Below are 18,201 nucleotides of genomic sequence, written 5' to 3'. Positions count from 1 at the left end.
AGTCGGGACGTCACGTGCCTCAAAGGTTGAGAAAGGTTGAGCTCCCGCCCACGTTGAGACGTTGAGGCATTGCGCACTGCATTGAGGGGTACTACGGTTCACACGCTAGGACAGAGTACATCTGACTCGAGACAAAACTGGCACGAGTCCGAGTCCAAGTCGGAGCTTCAATTTACAAGTCGAGTCCGAGTCATCGTGGGTGAAAAATTAACGAGTCCGAGTCAGAGTCATCGTGGGCTAAAAATGCACGAGTCCGTGTCAGTCATCATGCACGAGAATTCACGAGTCGAGTCCGAGTCGAGTCCGAGTCGAGTCCGCGTCAATCAGTGTGCGAGTCCGAGTCGAGAGTCCGAGTTGAGTCACGAAAATCGGCACTCGAGTCCAAGTACTCCATCTCTGGCTCAGCGTCAGCCAATCGGCTTGCTACTCCATCACTGTGAGTGGGACTGAGGAACCCCTCTAAAACAAATCTGTTTGCTATCCTAGCTCCTAAATGGTGGAATGAGCTCAGAAACTCTGCATACCTTCTGGCACAAACTGAAAACGTTTCAATTTTACCTTGTCAATTAAATTATTGTCGAAAAAAAAAAGCACTTTGAAAAGTTAGCTTAGGCCTTATAACTAATTCACTAGCACCTACACTGGTAGGACTAGCTTGAAGTGAATATATCTGCAGTTTGCTTGTTAAATCGGAGTTTGAATCTCTATGGTTTTTGCACTTATTTGAAATCGCTTTGAAATCATTTATATTTGTAGATAGCTTGTTTTATTGATGCAAAACTAAACTTTGCGCCGGGATCCTGAAAACCATGTCGGTGTTCTTTCTTCATTAATGCTCACGATCCCTTACATGTTTCATGCTGCTAAAGTACCCCTAAATCCAACACATTAAACTGTTGTTGCTAATACATGTAAAACACAATTTGATTGTTCCTGAATAAATCACACAAAAAAACTATTCTTTTTACATTCAATTCAATTACATGTTAGACACTTTTATCCAAAGCGACTTACATACTGTGGGCAATCCCAACAGGAGCGGTTTGGGGTGAAGTGTCTTGCCCAGGGACACAACGTGAACCTGTGACCCCCTGATCCGAACACCAGCGAACTAGTCCACTGTGCCACATGCCTCCCCTATTACCTAAATAGGTCGTGAAGCATACATTAACATCTCCAGTTATTAAGTTACTGGACTGGAAATAATATAGACTACCTGTACAAATGTTTACTTATTTTTGGAAAGAAATACATTTTTGAACAAAAACAACAAACTCTTGTCTCTCTTTTGCTTTTTCTCAGTCAGTTGACTATGAGGGTTCACCTTTTCAAGGTTAACCAATCAGATGTTTCCACTGACTTCCCAATAGCCAATCATATCATTGCTGTCCAACTTGAAGGTGGTCCTTTCTCTTCTTCTCTCAGTTGTCCTTCCAGGGCAGAATTGATGCAAGCTTCCCCATTCCCCTCCAACCATCATCACATCCAGATCCCAGGGTTTTCCACTGTCGATCATCAAAAATCATACTCTACATTCCCTTTTCCAGAACTGTCTTCATCTCCATCAGCATCACCACCATCACCACCGGCAGGGCCGGTCCTAGACATTTTGGTGCCCTAGTAAGTAAAATGCTTCAATCTGGTGCACTTTGAGCAGAATTACTAGAGACTAGATCTAGGGGGTAAAACTCTAAACACCCATATGAAAAAGATCGGTTTACATTTTAATAACCAAATAAGTATGTGAACATAACCAATAACAAATAAATGTAACGTATTTTATTTTTGTTGTTCATTTATATCTTATTTTACCTAGTTAACATTTATTTATTCATGCATTTTTTTTTAATATCTCCAGTTTTAAACGATATTTTTGGTTTACTGTCCTATAGTAGTCTATACATTGAAATCATTTCAAACCTGTTGTTATTTATCCTAATAATTATAAAGGTGTGACTTGGAAATATGTGTTTACATAAATTGTGATCAAAACGTTTGAGACCCACTGAGATAACTTAGACTAAAGTGAACTATCTAAACACTCGGAGTCCTTTACCTCACTGAGCTGTAGTTATCAGCCTCAATCCAACAACAATCCGCGGTACCGATGTGCGCCCTCTCTCTCTCGCTCGCACTTTGGCTGTGAGCTGCGGGCGCCTGATAAGTCAACATCCCTCACTTTCCTCACTTACATTGTACAGGGCAAATTAAAAGTGTAACCAGGGTGAAAAGGGTGTTACCTTGACTTAATTATGAATGTTGTTACATCAAGGCTGAAAATTAGGATGAGCCAAACAGTCAAAAATGTTTTTTCCCTCCCAGAACTACCAGCGCAGCGCCCCCCCCCCAGATCTGGTGCCCTAGGCGACCGCCTATGTCAAAGACCAGCCCTGACCACCGTGGTTAAGAATCCATCATGTTAATGTATGTATGTATTTCATCACTTTGAAAAGCCTCTGATGAGCTTGATCAAATTGTAGTGACATCAGGTTTCATTTTTGTTGACACATCTATAAGAGAAGAAGTGTATCTAGATCTAAAGTAGACCCGGGGAAACATGTCCCTGACTCGCAGACAACTAGCAAGGCGATGTTGTTTCCCTTCTGCTCTTGTCCCCGTACAGCAGCTCCTGCAGTTCACGGACAACTCCACATTCACTGATCTCATCTCTGGTGGAGAGGTCAGGACAGTAAGAGCTCAACACTGACAGTGGTTGTAGATTTTCAGTCAGGACCTCGAGTGGAAGCAGAAATCAGCTCGAGGAGAGGAAGTTCTTCCATAAACTTTCCAAAGAAAATTATTCCTACACGGCCATCATTGAGTCCATCTTCCATCACCATCTGGTTCACTGCAGCCACAGCCAAGTAAATGGGCAGTGCAAACTAACATATGCTCTGCTGAGAAGCATATAGGCTGCAATCTGCTCACTAGGACATGCACACTCTGAGGAGGGCAGGAAAGACTGTATAAGACCCCTCCCCTGACATCATTCTCTGTGCGTTACATTTACGCACATCTTGGACTATTATTCGTGTGTGAACTGTGAACTCTTGCAAATCCCCTTATCAATATTTCTACACATCCTAAACCATATCCAGTTATAGGGACATTTCTTTTTTTATATTTCCGTTTAGCTATTTTGCCTGTATTGATTTTTCATTTATTTTTTCATTCCTCTGTGCTATAGAGCTCCATTGCTGACTAACACCTATTTAAAAAAACATTATAATTTGTGTCTGGAAAACGATATTTCCTGTCTCATTTTTACCAGGTGGGGCTATTGCGCCATCGTTATCAGGAAGTGATCGTATAGAGCGTTTCGTTTGCAGATCTACCCACCTTGGGACCTTTATATATACAGTCTATGCTTGGGACCCGTTATCGTTTTCTGCGTTTCCATGTCGGCCTCGTGTGGCCAAACCGTCTATCTGATAGTGAACTGTAGCAGATACGACCGTTATCGTCCTGGTGTGGCCGGGGCTTTAGAGGAGAAGTTGTAAACAAAGCTTTACTGTTACCATTTGTCTCTGTTGCTCGTGTTTTATTTCAGTTTTTTATTGTATGAAATCAAAAATAAATGAGATACTGGTAAAGGATCTTAAGGTAAGGTATTTTGACACAACTGATGGATAGCTTAATGTGTATTTAATATTTGTCATACTCTCAAAAAACGATGTTATTGCATTTTCCTGTTTTTGATCTTAAAATAAAGTATGGTGATGTTTTATTTACACACCATAGTTTCCTGGAAAGAACTGATTTGAATCTGTTAATGGATAATTATGAGGAAAAAGATCAAGACTGTGTTCAACTGGTACATTCCAATTTAATACACGTTTATCAATTGTTAGAGCAAATTTGAGTCTTTTACTCACTGGGAAATTAGTCTACAGGAAAGTATTGCATTTTAACACAGAGAATAAAAGGTGCCAATCATTTATGAATAGAAAATAGATATTCAATTGCGTTTTAGTGCTTATTTTAGGTAAATCCCTTTTGAAAACTTCTTATAAACTGAACGCAATGACCTAAATATTACATAAACATCAAAATAGTAGAATCTACATTATTTATTTTGTCATTCTGTCTTACATGTACATAGTTTACTTATTCCTGCAGGTTACTTGCACAATTTCACTAATCGCCATATTTTTTTCTTCCTAAGTTTACTTTCTTGAGTATATATTGCACTGTTGGCAGAGCCTGGGACTGAAGACTTAATCGCCAACAAGTACCCTGTATCTTTTGCGCATATGACGATAAACCCTTTCAATCTTGAATCCTTAATAACTACCAAATTGAATAGTTCTTTCCAGGAAACTACACAAGAGTAGAACAATACATTAAGGATATCAAAGTGATCCCTTTGATTCCTCTGTGGACTGGGCAGGTGGATTTCAGATGTTTTACCTGCACCACAAACGCTGCCAGGCAGGCCAGCGCGGCCAGCAGGGCCACGCGCCGCAGCCGGCCCACGTTCAGCTGCTTGAGCAGAAAGAAGCGCGCCCAGCCCAGCTTTTTGTCTGTGTGGGGGGGGTAGCGCATGTTGTTGAATGCCTCCATGTTCAGCTGCTTGATCAGACAGCTTCGCAGGTGGCTGAGCTGGTTGAAACCGTGCAGGCCGTGATAGCATCCCATACCGCTGTTACCTGAGAGACAAGCGGGGGAGGAAGTCAGCTACAAATGTTCCTCAGCTTTACTCCTCTAAATAAAAAGGATGTTCAAAACACTTACCAACTCCTCCAAAAGGCAGAGCGCTAACAGTGAAGTGCACCAGACAGTCGTTAGCTAGCAGAGCTCCACTGGACGTCTCTGCTATCACTCTTTTGATCAGCTGTTAATAAGAAAGTCAATAAAACAGCATCTTGTGTCAAATCTTATCAACATGAGCTAGTAAAAATGTCAACTTGTCTTCTGGTGATGTGTTTACCTTGTTGTTGTTGGAGAAGACGTATAAGACCAGAGGTTTTTCTCTCTCGTTAATAAACTGGATGGCCTCGTCCACACCGCTCACAGTGATGATGGGCAGCAGCGGCCCAAAGATCTCCTCCTTCATCACTTTGGACTCCCCCGTCACATCCTGCAACACAGTGGGAGCTGCAGGGACACAGGAGGAAGAGGCTCAAGGTTATACTGTGGATACGGCCTTATATACAGGTAGTGTAGGGTTATGTGGTTGCAAGTTGTGTGTATCTTGGCGAGGATTTGTGTATGGAACCACTATGATGTAGTCAACATTTTACACTTAAATCACAGGGAGGTTGGAGAAAATATAATGAGTTTTCTGTCCTGCAAATATATCCCAGCTTATTTCCACCTGTGACTACACCCATTTTGATAAATAAGATTCAACCAGATTAAACTGCTTCTTTTGTCAAACCGTTGTCTTTAAAAACAGATACAATCCCGACCACTTTGGCTCTGCTTCAGCTACCAACCCAAACAAACTAAATCTTGATTGCATTTCTCTAGCTAACATGCTATTACCCATCAGTGCAATAAAGATGATATGTTGATAATGGTTGTTTTAACGCATTACTTGTTGGATGCCTGAAAAAGCGTATGCTAACAGGTGACTTAATGAGACTACTAAACGTCATCAAGACGGACACGAGTCCACCTGTAGCTTGCAAGCGTTGTTGACAGTGATTGCGATGTTATGTTAACGGTTTGTTTTTCCTTGTTGATGTGGAAAATGGAGCTGCTGTGATGCAAGTCAAATTTCAGACTTGATCTGACCCATGATGTAGTTTGTTTAAAAAGCCATTTACTTTCTTGAAAATGCATTTACGCTTCATAAATCCCTTAATATGTGGAAATGATTATCATAGAACTTATTTTCTGCAATATTCCAAAATCCAATGGAAAAATCCCATTGCCTCTTTGTCGAGGTAGCCTTTGCCATGCTAAGGTTGACCAATACAAATGTGTCATCACTACACCACGCTATATATTCCCAAAAACATGTTTGGGTATAAAAAGCACAACACCAACAAAATATTAAACAATCCAGCACCACAATCTATTCAGTTCCACTTTAGATGTGTGTCCCAACAGACAGAACAAATTCATTTTCGAGGCCAATGGCTCAAACACACCATGTACCTATATAGCACTGGGATTCATTGCTGCCTCCACCCACAGCCACTGTGCTCCCCTCCATCAGACCCATGAGCCTCTTAAAGTGATGCTGGTTTATAATGCGTCCGTAGTCCTCAAAGGTTTCGGGATTCTCTGTGTAAAACTCCTGCAAGGTGTGAAATATAGGAGAAATGATAATGATTCATGAAATACACATTAAGGAAAATGTATGGATCATTAGTGGTAAGCATATAAACGTATCTCCTCCTAACGCCTTTTTCTCTGTTGTGCAAAACAATGTATCAAGTTATGATTTATATTGTTTGAACATGGAAAATACACACAGAAACATCTTTGTTGTCTTATCCTTAGTTTGTAATCAGTTATATTGTGCAAATGGTACACTGGAGAAAAGTATTTAGGGAGAAACACAAACATACCAACCTTACATTCATCTAGATACAACACAACAATTCCACTGTTATCCATTTTCTTTTTTATTCTATTACTATGCTAATTGGTTTTTTTCTTGCATCTCAAATGTTTCAATAAGAGGCTCTGTCCCCTTTGTATCCGGGTTTCATGCTTATTCTGATTGGAATAAGATTCCCCCTGATATCCGTCATCATTATCTTCTCTGAAAATAAACTGCATACATTTTCAGTTAAGTTATGACTGTTCCTTTAATTAAGGATTTATGAACTATCTTTTTCTTTGTATTGTGTTTAGTCTAAGGTAGTAATTAGGTAGGTTTTTTTCTCTTTTTATTTTGTTTGTTGTTGCTATTTATTTACCCTCCCTCCCTAAAACCAAAAGACACGTGATTTCCGAAAGATGTGTGTGTGTGTGTGTGTGTGTGTGTGTGTGTGTGTGTGTGTGTGTGTGTGTGTGTGTGTGTGTGTGTGTGTGTGTGTGTGTGTGTGTGTGTGTGTGTGTGTGTGTGTGTTGTGTGTTTCCTCCTTTGTGTATGGTTATAGTTACTTTGGTGTTTAGCAATATTGCAATGTTTTTTTATTGTCTTTTACATTGAATATTTGTCTTCAAACCTTTATTTATACAGATAAATCCCATTGAGATCATTGATCTCTTGCTCAAGTAGTTCCACATGAAACATAAAAACATAAATAGAACAAAAGGACATCATACAGCATCATTTACATAATTATCCACATAAACAGGTACCAATAGCTTCCGATTGAGTAGCATCCAACCGAGCTTTAAAAACATTTAGTGGCACCAGATTGTTCAGTTTCCATTTAATTTGCAGACTATTCCAAGACAGAGGAGCTGCGCATCTAAAAGCTGTCTTCCCTAAGACAGTCCTAGCAGTTGGCACATTTAATAAAACCACAGCATTCGATCTCAGGCAGTAGCCACTTACAATTCTCCATGAGATCAGGGAGCAGATATAAGATGGAGGTTTCCCTAACATATAAAAATGTACCAGTGACTGAGCCTCCGTACAGTTAGTGAAGGCAAACCAGCCCTTGCATACAGGGTACAGTGATGGGTTAATGCTTTACAGTTTGTCACAAATCTTAGTGCACTAACTTGACCAGGCAATTGGCAGGTGCATTCATATACATCAGATCACCATAGTCCAGCACAGGTCAAAGGTCACAGAGCCTTTTCCTGGCCTCAAGCGAGAAACAGGACTTATTTCTGTAAAAGAAACTTAGCCTAACCCTCAGCTTTTTAAGCAGATTATTGACATGAATACCAAGGTATTTGTAACAGGCAACCACTTCAAGTTTTATTCCTTGCGTAGTTACAATATCTAAAACAGGCTCTGGTGTCTTTTTAGCTTTAGAAAAGAGCATTACCTTGGTTTTCTCAACATTTAAAAGAAGCTTAAGCTCAGAGAGCTGAGCCTGAATAATGTTAAAAACAGCCTGTAATTGAACACCAGCCTCCTTAATGGAGGGACCTGCACAGTACATCACAGTATCATCCGCACAAAAATATAAAGTAGCTTCATCCACATTTTCACCTAAACTGTTGATGAAGATGGAGAATAAAAGTGGACCTAAAACAGAACCTTGAGGAACACCATTTGTAATGTTCAACCACTCAGAAGACAGCCCATCAAAATGAACACATTGGGACCTTTCAGAGAGGTAGTTCACAAACCACCCCACTGCATGGCTGGATATGCCTATACTGGCTAGCCTCTGCTTTAAAATGTGATGATCTACGGTGTCAAACACTTTTGAAAGGTCAACAAATAGAGCTGCACAACTCTGCTTATTATCTAAAATACTCGCCACATCATTCACCACTTTCATTGTGGCAGTGATGGTGCTACAGTATGTTGCTTTCTGAAGCCTGACTGATGTTTAGACAGGATGTCATTTGTACATAAAAACACCTTTACCTGTTCACTCACAAGGCGTTCGAGCACCTTAGCCAGAACTGACAACTTAGAGATTGGCCTATCGTTATTTAATAAGGTGGCCTCCCCTCCTTTTAGCAAAGGCAGGACATACGCTGACTTACACCATTTTGGACTTGTGTTAAAGAGTAGTAAGAGGAAGAGCAATACAATCTGCAGCTATCTTTAAAAAGAAAGGTTCTACGTTGTCCGGGCCAGCCGGTTTCTTAGGATCTAACTTGGTTAAAGCTTCACGAACAACCATCCATCCATCCATCTTCTGCCGCTTATCCGTGGTCGGGTCGCGGGGGTAGCAGTTCCAGCAGAGAGCCCCAAACTTTCCTTTCCCTGGCCACATCAACCAGCTCTGACTGGGGGATCCCAAGGCGCTCCCAGGCCAGCGAAGAGATATAATCCCTCCACCTGGTCCTAGGTCTACCCCTTGGTCTCTTCCCAGCTGGACGTGCCAGGAACACCTCCCTCGGGAGGCGCCCAGGTGGCATCCTAACTAGGTGCCCGAACCACCTCAACTGGCTCCTTTCGACACGAAGGAGGAGCGGTTCAACTCCGAGTCCCTCCCGGATGACCGAACTTCTCACCTTATCACTAAGGGAGACACCAGTCACCCGGCGGAGAAAACCCATCTCGGCCGCTTGTATACATCAACAGTAAAAGGGGTAAAACTAAAAGGGTTTTCCAACACACGTTTTTCAGAGTCCCATACTGTAGTGTTCACAGAAGCAGAATTAGAAACAGAATCAAACATAGAACCGCAGGACACAAAATGCTCATTAAAGCAATTTAGCATAGTAGCCCTGTCCAATATAGAGCCAGATGCTGTGGTAAGGCACGGAGGTAGCTCATTACGGATATCGCCGGTGGATAACGATTTAATGGCTTTCCAAAATGTTCCAGGATTATTCAGATTCTTTGTGGTTACTGACAGATAGTACTTTGATTTAGCACTTTTGACATTTGAAGTGAAGCTATTCCTTAGCTGCCTAAAACGCAGCCATTCTACCTCTGAGCCTGATTGCCTAGCCTTTGCCCAGGCCTTGTTTCTCTCATGAAGGAGACTGGACAGATTAGCAGAAAACCAAGGATTGTCTCGTCCCTTTACTCTAAAATGTACGCAGGGGTGCATGTCTATCAATGATCTCCATAAAACCAAGATAAAAATAAGACCATGCGGTTTCTACATCAGCACACAGATCGATTTGACCCCAATCAAAATCAAACAGATCATGCACAAAACCCTGCTCCACAAAATGTTTTATGTCTCTCTTGATGATAATACGTGGTTTAACCTTTTGGACCTTTGTGTCCCTCATTGTGGCTACAACACAGAGATCACTCAGATCATTTGCAAATACTCCCACAGATGAATATTTATGGGGAACATTAGTTAAAATGAGATCAATTAGGGAGGATTTATTAGGGGACTTAATGTTAGGGCGAGTAGGACTGTCCACAATCTGAGTAACATTTAAAGAGATACAAAGGTTATTAAAATCCTCTGACACTGCAGTTAACCAGTCCCAGTTAAAATCTCCAAGTAGCACTATTTCCTTGTAGTCTAGTTGTGATAAAAGATTTGCTAGTGAAGACAAGGAGTCTTTGACAGCTGAGGGGGGTCTGTAGCAGCCCACCACCATGACCTGTTGCCCCTTTGCCACTTCTATATTTATGGCTAAAAATTCAAATTGCTTACTGATCGATTTGGAAACTAATGTGGTTACACTGAACTTATTCTTAACATAAATGGCAAAGCCACCACCTTTATTAGGCCGGTCGGTACGATACACATTATAACCATTTAAGGCAATGTCAGAGGCCAAAATAGATTTGTTTAGCCATGTTTCTGATAAAACAATGACATCAGCATCAGTCGAGCTCGCCCAAATGCGGACAAAATCTAGTTTATCTAACAGACTGCACACATTCAAGTGGATGAAACCCAACCCAGACCTAGCTTTAAAATCAGCAGGAGTAGCGATCTGACTACTACTACAGGGCGGAACAGGGTTAGGTTGTACATTTCCTGACAGTAATAACAACAACAAAACCAGGCATCTTTTCCTCTTAAACGACACACATACATTGTCATCTACTTTAGAATCACCGGAAAAGTCTGCGAGAGTGTGATTAGAGCTTAAGAAGCAGTCCTGAAGAACCATCATCGCAGGAAAACAAAAAAGACAAACATATTTTGTCTTACTTTTTATACTTGCTCTGATGTAGCAACTCATTTAGACTGACCTTGATGCATTTCTTGATCTCTTCCACCACTCTGCTCTGGATGGAGGGTTCGCAGAGGACGAAGTCAGGAGCGATGCACGTCTGGCCACAGTTCACAAACTTTCCCCAGGTGATGCGACTGTATTGGGGGAAAAATCATTCAAAAGCTGCTTCCCCACTGCGGTGTGTTTGATATTAATGTAAAGCTTTCAGACTGACCGGCATGCCATGCTGATGTCACAGTTCTTGTCGATGTAACAGGGGCTCTTCCCCCCCAGCTCCAGGGTCACTGGGGTGAGGTGGCGAGCCGCGGCCTCCAACACTATTCTACCCACGGAGCTGCTGCCTGTGTAGAAGACGTGGTCAAACCTCTGCTTCAGCAGCTCCTGGGTCTCTGACACTCCACCCGTCACCACAGGGAACAGATCCTAGGGAGAGGATGCGCAGCCATTAGATAAAGGTACATGAAGATAAAGGTGAAATCATTCATACAGAAAAAAAGTGGAGGCTCACTTTGTCTAGATACTGAGGGAGGAGTTCCTCCATGACCTTGGAAGAGTTAGAGCTGACCTCTGACGGCTTTATTATTGCTGCATTACCTGAAAGAGAAAACATAGACACAATGATACGCCTTAAAGGGGCCCTGTTCTGCAGATTTTCAGGGTTAGGCACGGGGAAAATAAACTTTGGGATGTGAGCCTTCGCAGACCATTCATATGCAAAACCCTACATAACACACCAGAGGAAAGGTAAACACCCCAAAAGCATTATAAGGCCCCTTAAATCACTTAGCCAAACTTCCTAAGTCAATCTGTTCTGAAAAATGTTGATGCCTGTTAATTGTAAGCACAAGAACCGAGTGACAAGACGTTAGGTGTGGACTCCTTTAGAGCTGCAAGAATGAGTAGATCCACAGAAAGTAGATCAATGTGAAAGTCAATTTGAATGCAAAAATGTAGATCTGTGGGTTTTGGATTGACAAAAACAAGAAATGTAAAGACCTCACCTTTGACTTTGATTATTTGCTTGAATAATCAATTGAACCGGTAAATAATCAGCAGATTAATCATGATTAAAACAATGGTTAGTTGCATCCCTGCAGTGTTTCACTGGGAGGGAGTACTGGTTTATAATAGTTGTGACTGCACTATTTATATTTCTTTGAAACCGTCTTTTCCCCTGACACTACGTTGTGTTTTAAAGATGGATCCGACGTGAGAACAAACTCCTAAAGGATGTCAAATCTGGTCATTCACATTATTGACCCTTGTGCCGCTGTAGTCCTTTTGTTACACTGTCAACTGTCATACTTATGCCATGTCAGAAAAATGGAGCAGGTCTAACACCATAAGATTGCCCCTGGGATTTGTATGTATAAGGGTCTGGATCGCTTACATACTCTTTTCACATGTGTCTCCTACTATATAGCAAACTAACTGAATTTTGGAAACTGGGATATGAATGTTGTTGCAGCCACACTACTCATGCACTGTGGCTGCATTGCATTCTGCACTATAGAATCCTTTTTAATAAGTTATACATCCTTTGTGATGTATTTCTCCCTGTTTGATTGTCCAAAGCCAGATTAATACTCATGTGCGATTTACCCTAGTGCAATTTACACTTTATTTTTCTTTCAATTTATTTTTCACGGTATCAGCATTGTGTACTTATCTGTTATTTGTTTTTTCACTTAGTGTTTTTATTATTAAAATGTGTCCCTACTTTTTTATATAACATCTCTTTTTAATTAATCTGCACTATACTCTTGCAATATCGTACATTTCTCCATTGCGGGACAAATAAAGGATTTCTGATTCTTGTGAGTGTGTATGGGAAAATGCAGTACCAGCAGCGATGGCTGCCACCAGCGGCTGCAGGGTGATGGCCCAGGGGTAGTTCCAGGCCCCGATGATGAGCACCACCCCCAGAGGCTCCGGCTGCACGTAGACCTCATCTGATATGGTGAGGAGGTTCCTCTCCACCGGCCGAGGAGCCGCCCACTCTGCCAGCTTCCCTATAGCCAGCTTGATCTCTCCCTCCAGTCCCAGGGTCTCAAACAGCTCCGTCCCATTTGCACTCTGAAAGCAGAAGAATCAAATCCAGAGTTCATTTGTTGTTATCTGTTGTGCTGGAGCTTGTTTAAATTGGTGAACATTATTTATTAAAGGTCAAAAGCTACATGGCAGTAATTACAAGTATTAATTAGACGACAAATTGATTTAATTTGGTTAGTGTTATGTGCTCTTTAGCTTGTAATGTTTGTGTATACATAACATTGCTCAATTTGATGTGTAAGTGATATATATTGTAAATATTTTCTGTTTAGGGTCTGGTCTCCTAATCTTCGAGTAGCCCAACGGGGTGTCCCATTTCACAAATCCTCACCATAACGTATGATGTTACTTGAATATTTAAATGTTTGTGAATAAAATCAATTGAAAATGAATCTGCTGTTCAATAGACTAGAGAATGAAATGTATCTTTGCATTGAATGTTTGAACGATGTTGGATAATGCATCCTGCGGTCCAGTGAGCTGCCAGTATTTAGACACACTGAATGCTTAAAACTGGTCTCTGTGTATACAGTGTGACTTGTCCACCTTGCCGAGGTCCTTTTTGACAGCATCTGCTATGTCCCTGCGTCTCTCTGTGATGAAGCGCAGCAGGCTCTTCAGCTGGTGGATCCTGTACTCCAGAGGCTTGCTCTTCCCTGTCTGGAAGGACTTCCTGGCCCGCTGTACAGTCAGTTGTTCCCGGGACATCTTTAATAAAGAATATAAACAGTATGAGGCCCTCACCCTATGCATTCAATTCCATTGAAGCCAACTTTAACTTCCAGGTTGATAAAGACATTTTGACAGTTAAGAAAGCCGAAAGCTAATTCTACCAAAAGATGACCAATTGATGTTTCAATGGCTAATGTTATGTCACAAAAAGTAATAGGTTGACATTTATTTGCTATACAAGTGCATTATGTACATTTCCTTAGCTGATAAACAATAAAACCCTGACAATTAATGTATGATCATAGCTCATACCACAAGCTAGCTGTAATAGGCTACATAGCATAAACATTTAATAACTTTAATACTTAAATTAGTGTGCATTACTTTGTGCAGCCCTACCTTTGTTGGAGCTATCATTGCACTATAAAGCAAACACTAATAATACTCGCTATACTAGATTAAACAGTCACTTTGCTGTAAATGCCAGACTGGCTTAGCTTTTTAGCTAACAGCATAGCATTGCAAACATATTTTTAAATAGTTAACGCACGCCATAGAAAATAAACGAACATAAATAAGCTTTTAATAGCTATGTAAGCGACACCTTACCTTTTAGTATTAATTGTTGACGATATTAGCCTACTAGTTACAAAGTTATGAGGTCGTGCGTTTGTCGTTAGCTTCAGCCAGACGGCGTCAGCAATTGGTTTGAAGGTGTGTCCATCAAGGAAATAACCAATCAGCTTCAAGATACAACCAGCTGACCGCCATACGTCACAATAACAACAATGTAGCAGGAAGTTAACAGGCCTTTCTACGGAAGCTATTTCAGCAAGGATTTTTGAAAATCCTATCGGTCATTATTATGACTTACTATCTCACAATTTTGACTAACTATCTACTTATCATAACTTACATTCAAAGAAATTATCCTGTTTTGCAAAAAGTATCCTAAATATTTGTTAGCGGCTTAATAAAGGCACTGGATAGGAACACAGACAATGTGAGTTGAACAGATACAGATAATGGTGGACAGTGTTATCCATACTTGATATACTTATAAATGCAGTCACTGTTGATGAACCTTATATGTTATACATATGAAGGAAGATATTTGGTAGATTGGGACATTTCATGGAAAACAGACTGGACAGCGGCAACAAATACTAAACGTAGATTATAACAAGACACATGGGTAATGACTAATGAGTACCGAATTATGACTTTGTTATTCCATAATGTTTGCTAATGTTCTCTAATTATTTGAAAAGATTACAAAAATAAATGGTTTGTGGAAATATTGAAAGCTAATGTAATTCTGGAAAAGGGGTTGATGAATGAGATTGACTTTAATTGTTAAAAGGACAAAAAGGTTACATGTTTTTTATATTAATCGTAATCATTTATTTATTATCATTATCTCCATATATAAACCTTTTTAACATTTCATCAAAATAGCCAAGCTCGAAAAAATAAAACACAGCAACACTTTTTAATGTATTCTCTTTTTAATAACAAAGACTGTATTTGGGTTCTATAAAGAACAAAGACTGACAGCCCTCAGTGAGGGACACGAGTGTAACGTTAACATTTCTCTGAAAATGGGTGCTTGGAAAGTGTTGCATTTTCAGGTTCATGACTGACGGCAGGTTTCTTCAAAATGCATTCAGATCAAGCTGGAGGCGCAAAACAACGGGGTACATACAGAACATTCAAGATTCTAGAGGTTCTAACGGGGTAAAAATGCAGCCGCAGTACCCATGCTCCATCTTAAAACAGTCCAATTTCAGTTACAGTCCATGGACACAAATGGTACAGAGTGAAGATTGGGCCGGGTTTCCGTTAGCCTTTGTTGTCCCTCTTCACTCTGTGTGCAGTAAAAGGCTTTGTGTGGTTCAGAGTGCTCATGACGAGAACGAAGGAAACCCAGATATGTCTTTTAAAAAATAAAAATAAAACAGTACATGAGAGAAACAGGCCTAAGGTGCCTGTGAATGCATCTATACCCATTTGTACACAGAAAAATAATGTATTCACACCTGTACAGAGGAGTAGGCCTTGGTCTGCTTTCACATGAAGAAGGCACCTCCTTTTCCATCACTAACTGTTTACTACTGGCCTTCATGCACACCTGGCAAGTGTGTCTATATACACCGACTCATACATACTTACAGTACATACACTTTTAGGAGCACAGCAGATGAGGGGAGGCAAAGGGACAGCGCGGATGCGAGGCAGTGCAGATTGTGACAAATCAAGTACAATGTTGGGAAATTAGTTTTTTATTTCAGAAACTTTCCCACTAAGCAAATATGTGTCTTGATCTGAACAACAAACAGTCCTGATAGAAAGAGTTCTCCGGAAAGAGCTGCCACGAGTTAGAGTTTATTCTTTGGCACACCCCTGTTGTGCCAAAAAAGGTTTCTCTTATTAAAAAAAACCCTTGGCAGACATGAATAAAATGTATCAAATTCAGCTATGTACATATAAAGATTTGTGCTCTTTGACTGACAGGCAGGCCATCTGACAGCGTCACCGACACCCCATAAACACACACACCCCTCCCGAAAAGAGGGGAAAGGAATCATCACATGCACCACATACAAATATTTACAAGATTGCAAACATCAAGTTTTGTTAAAAAAAGTAAATACTACAGATACTGACGGAACATAAAAGATGTATTCCTTTAGTAAAATTAAACGTATTAAGTCGTCATGTTTATATATATATATATATATATATATATTTATTTTGAACTCCTTTACATTCCTACAAAACGGGGTAACGAGGGAAATACATGTCAATAGTTTTTAGATGTTTTCTTGTTGCGAGTGGAAAATGAACACCCGGTTGATACAAGCCAATCAAAATTCCCCTGCTATGTAATTTTGTGTGAATAAACGTATCAACAACTGCACCTTAATGGTAAAGACTTAAATTGTCTTTCCATGGCTAAAAATAATTTCAAGAGAACATTTATTTGATCTTAAAAGAAGAGCTCTAGGCAATTTGTCTCGTCTAAGATAATCGTTTCCCTGGTTGCTCTGCCTTATGGGAAATGTATGCATTCAGTTAATCAGTAAGTATTGAGGGGTGGGAGCGGGAGCGATCGTTCCCCTGCCTTCACATGTATACCTTCAGATTTTATACTGACACACCTCTCCACAGTAAAGTGCTTGAGCTAAAAACATATCAAATCTACAGGTTCCTTTGCTCACACGGCTGTCGTTTTCTGTGAAAACTGTTTGTGTTTCACGTAAAAATTGTTGGATTTGTTACACAGTGATCAGCCATCTGCTTGATTTCCTTCCGCTCCAATACTTGAGGTTATTTCAAAATAGGCAGGAGACTCCATGTTCTTCTGAACCAATAAATAAGAACAATAACAACTTAAACACAGAGTAATTAACAACTGATATCACAGAGTTTTCTCCATGGGGAGTCTCTTGAGGCCGTTTCATAGTCCTGTCCATCCTCTTGTTCCTCTGGTAAAAAACAATGATATCCTGATAGATGGAAATATGGTTTTTATATATATTTATGTTGATCAGATGGATTTTTCACCATCATGGCGTAGGAAGAAAAATGCACATGGAGGTGCATGCATTGTGTCCACATCCAGTTTCAGTCTTTAGTTTCTGGATCATCTTTGGTTGTTTTGTGCATCAGTCGCTGGTCACAGCTCAGTCCGTGATGCAGCCAGTGGGCGGATAAATACAGATGAAACTGGCAAATGAAAAGTGCTTGAACTGCTACAGGAGGATCAGGTCTTTGTAAGGACGGTAGTTACTAGTCCTAGGACGTGGTCCCTGTGTGTGTGTGTGTGTGTGTGTGTGTGTGTGTGTGTGTGTGTGTGTGTGTGTGTGTGTGTGTGTGTGTGTGTGTGTGTGTGTGTGTGTGTGTGTGTGTGTGTGTGTGTGTGTGTGTGTGTGTGTGTGTGTGTGTGTGTGTGTGTGTGTGTGTGTCTACTCGTATAGTGTAACAGTGCAGTAGCAGAGGGCTGAGATCCTGCGGTCCACGCTGGCCTTGTCTGCAGGGAAAATACAAACAATCAATTAAATTACAATTGTTAACGCAAACATTTCAAGAAGTGAACACAAGAAAATATAATTTTCAACTGCACCTTCATTCAATCTTTTTTGTGAGAACCGCACATTTTAAAGTGAAAACAAGCTTTTGCCCACGTTAAAAAGAGTCGGATCTGTACATGATTTGTAGATTTGCTGTAGAATGTGTTTGTTATCAACAGAAAAGTTATGAGACACATTTTCAAAATGAATTCCAAATCTGCCTGAGTGAGTGGCTCTTTGTTTACTGTGAACAGAATTAAGTTTCATTTCCTATGGCTAGCTCCCTGCTAGCTTTGGTTGCTTTGTACAGCTGCCATCTCATTGTCTGCATGTAATAAGGTTAGCAACCATAAATGTCAAAGTAAAAATAACATTAAAATGTTAGCTAGGCGACAGTTTCCACCGCTCTCCATGAGATAAGGATGGCAAAGTGAGATCAGAACCGTTCTAAAGCGAATCATGTGAAGACAGCAATAGATGCCACTTGAACCCAGTCTGTTCATACCATTGATTTCTGCTCGAGGCCCATGTGTAGGAATGTGTGTATCTATGTCCCAGAGATTTTACTCACACTTGACCACGTTCTCAATGTCGGTGGGGTCCTGCAGGATCTTGGACAGGCCGTCCAGCAGCATGGCGGCCTTGCTGTAGCGGTAGGCGATATCTTCGGTCTGCTTGAACATCTCATCCAGAGCCGCAGACTGAACCT

General features: G+C 40.7%; 2 protein-coding genes across 3 annotated transcripts in view; both read right to left on the bottom strand.

The window, feature by feature from the left end:
* LOC117457113 (aldehyde dehydrogenase family 3 member A2-like) overlaps nt 1–14,132 on the bottom strand; it is a 37,082-nt gene extending 22,950 nt beyond the window's left edge. Inside the window, exons 1-10 of one of the 2 annotated variants that reach the window (XM_034096993.1) lie at nt 14,029–14,132; nt 13,294–13,455; nt 12,540–12,771; nt 11,204–11,289; nt 10,910–11,118; nt 10,712–10,829; nt 6,106–6,247; nt 4,931–5,097; nt 4,735–4,834; nt 4,411–4,649 (exon numbers count right to left, since the gene is read on the bottom strand). In XM_034096993.1, coding sequence (XP_033952884.1) covers nt 4,411–4,649; nt 4,735–4,834; nt 4,931–5,097; nt 6,106–6,247; nt 10,712–10,829; nt 10,910–11,118; nt 11,204–11,289; nt 12,540–12,771; nt 13,294–13,455 — 1,455 coding nt within the window. In that variant the 5' untranslated portion in view covers nt 14,029–14,132. Of the gene's footprint in view, nt 1–3,630; nt 4,650–4,734; nt 4,835–4,930; nt 5,098–6,105; nt 6,248–10,711; nt 10,830–10,909; nt 11,119–11,203; nt 11,290–12,539; nt 12,772–13,293; nt 13,456–14,028 lie in introns of those variants that run through there. The other variant, XM_034096992.1, reaches the window with a different exon arrangement.
* Nucleotides 14,133–14,908: 776 nt separating this feature from the next.
* ulk2 (unc-51 like autophagy activating kinase 2) overlaps nt 14,909–18,201 on the bottom strand; it is a 56,111-nt gene continuing 52,818 nt past the window's right edge. The window contains exons 20-21 of the mRNA XM_034097705.2: nt 18,064–18,199; nt 14,909–17,452 (exon numbers count right to left, since the gene is read on the bottom strand). Coding sequence (XP_033953596.1) covers nt 17,388–17,452; nt 18,064–18,199 — 201 coding nt within the window. The 3' untranslated portion in view covers nt 14,909–17,387. The remainder of the gene's footprint in view (nt 17,453–18,063; nt 18,200–18,201) is intronic.

This window comes from Pseudochaenichthys georgianus, chromosome 13, assembly GCF_902827115.2.
Source record: "Pseudochaenichthys georgianus chromosome 13, fPseGeo1.2, whole genome shotgun sequence".
Lineage (NCBI taxonomy): Eukaryota > Metazoa > Chordata > Actinopteri > Perciformes > Channichthyidae > Pseudochaenichthys > Pseudochaenichthys georgianus.
Note: the sequence above shows the minus strand (reverse complement) of the source record. Positions and strands in the feature narration are given on the sequence as shown.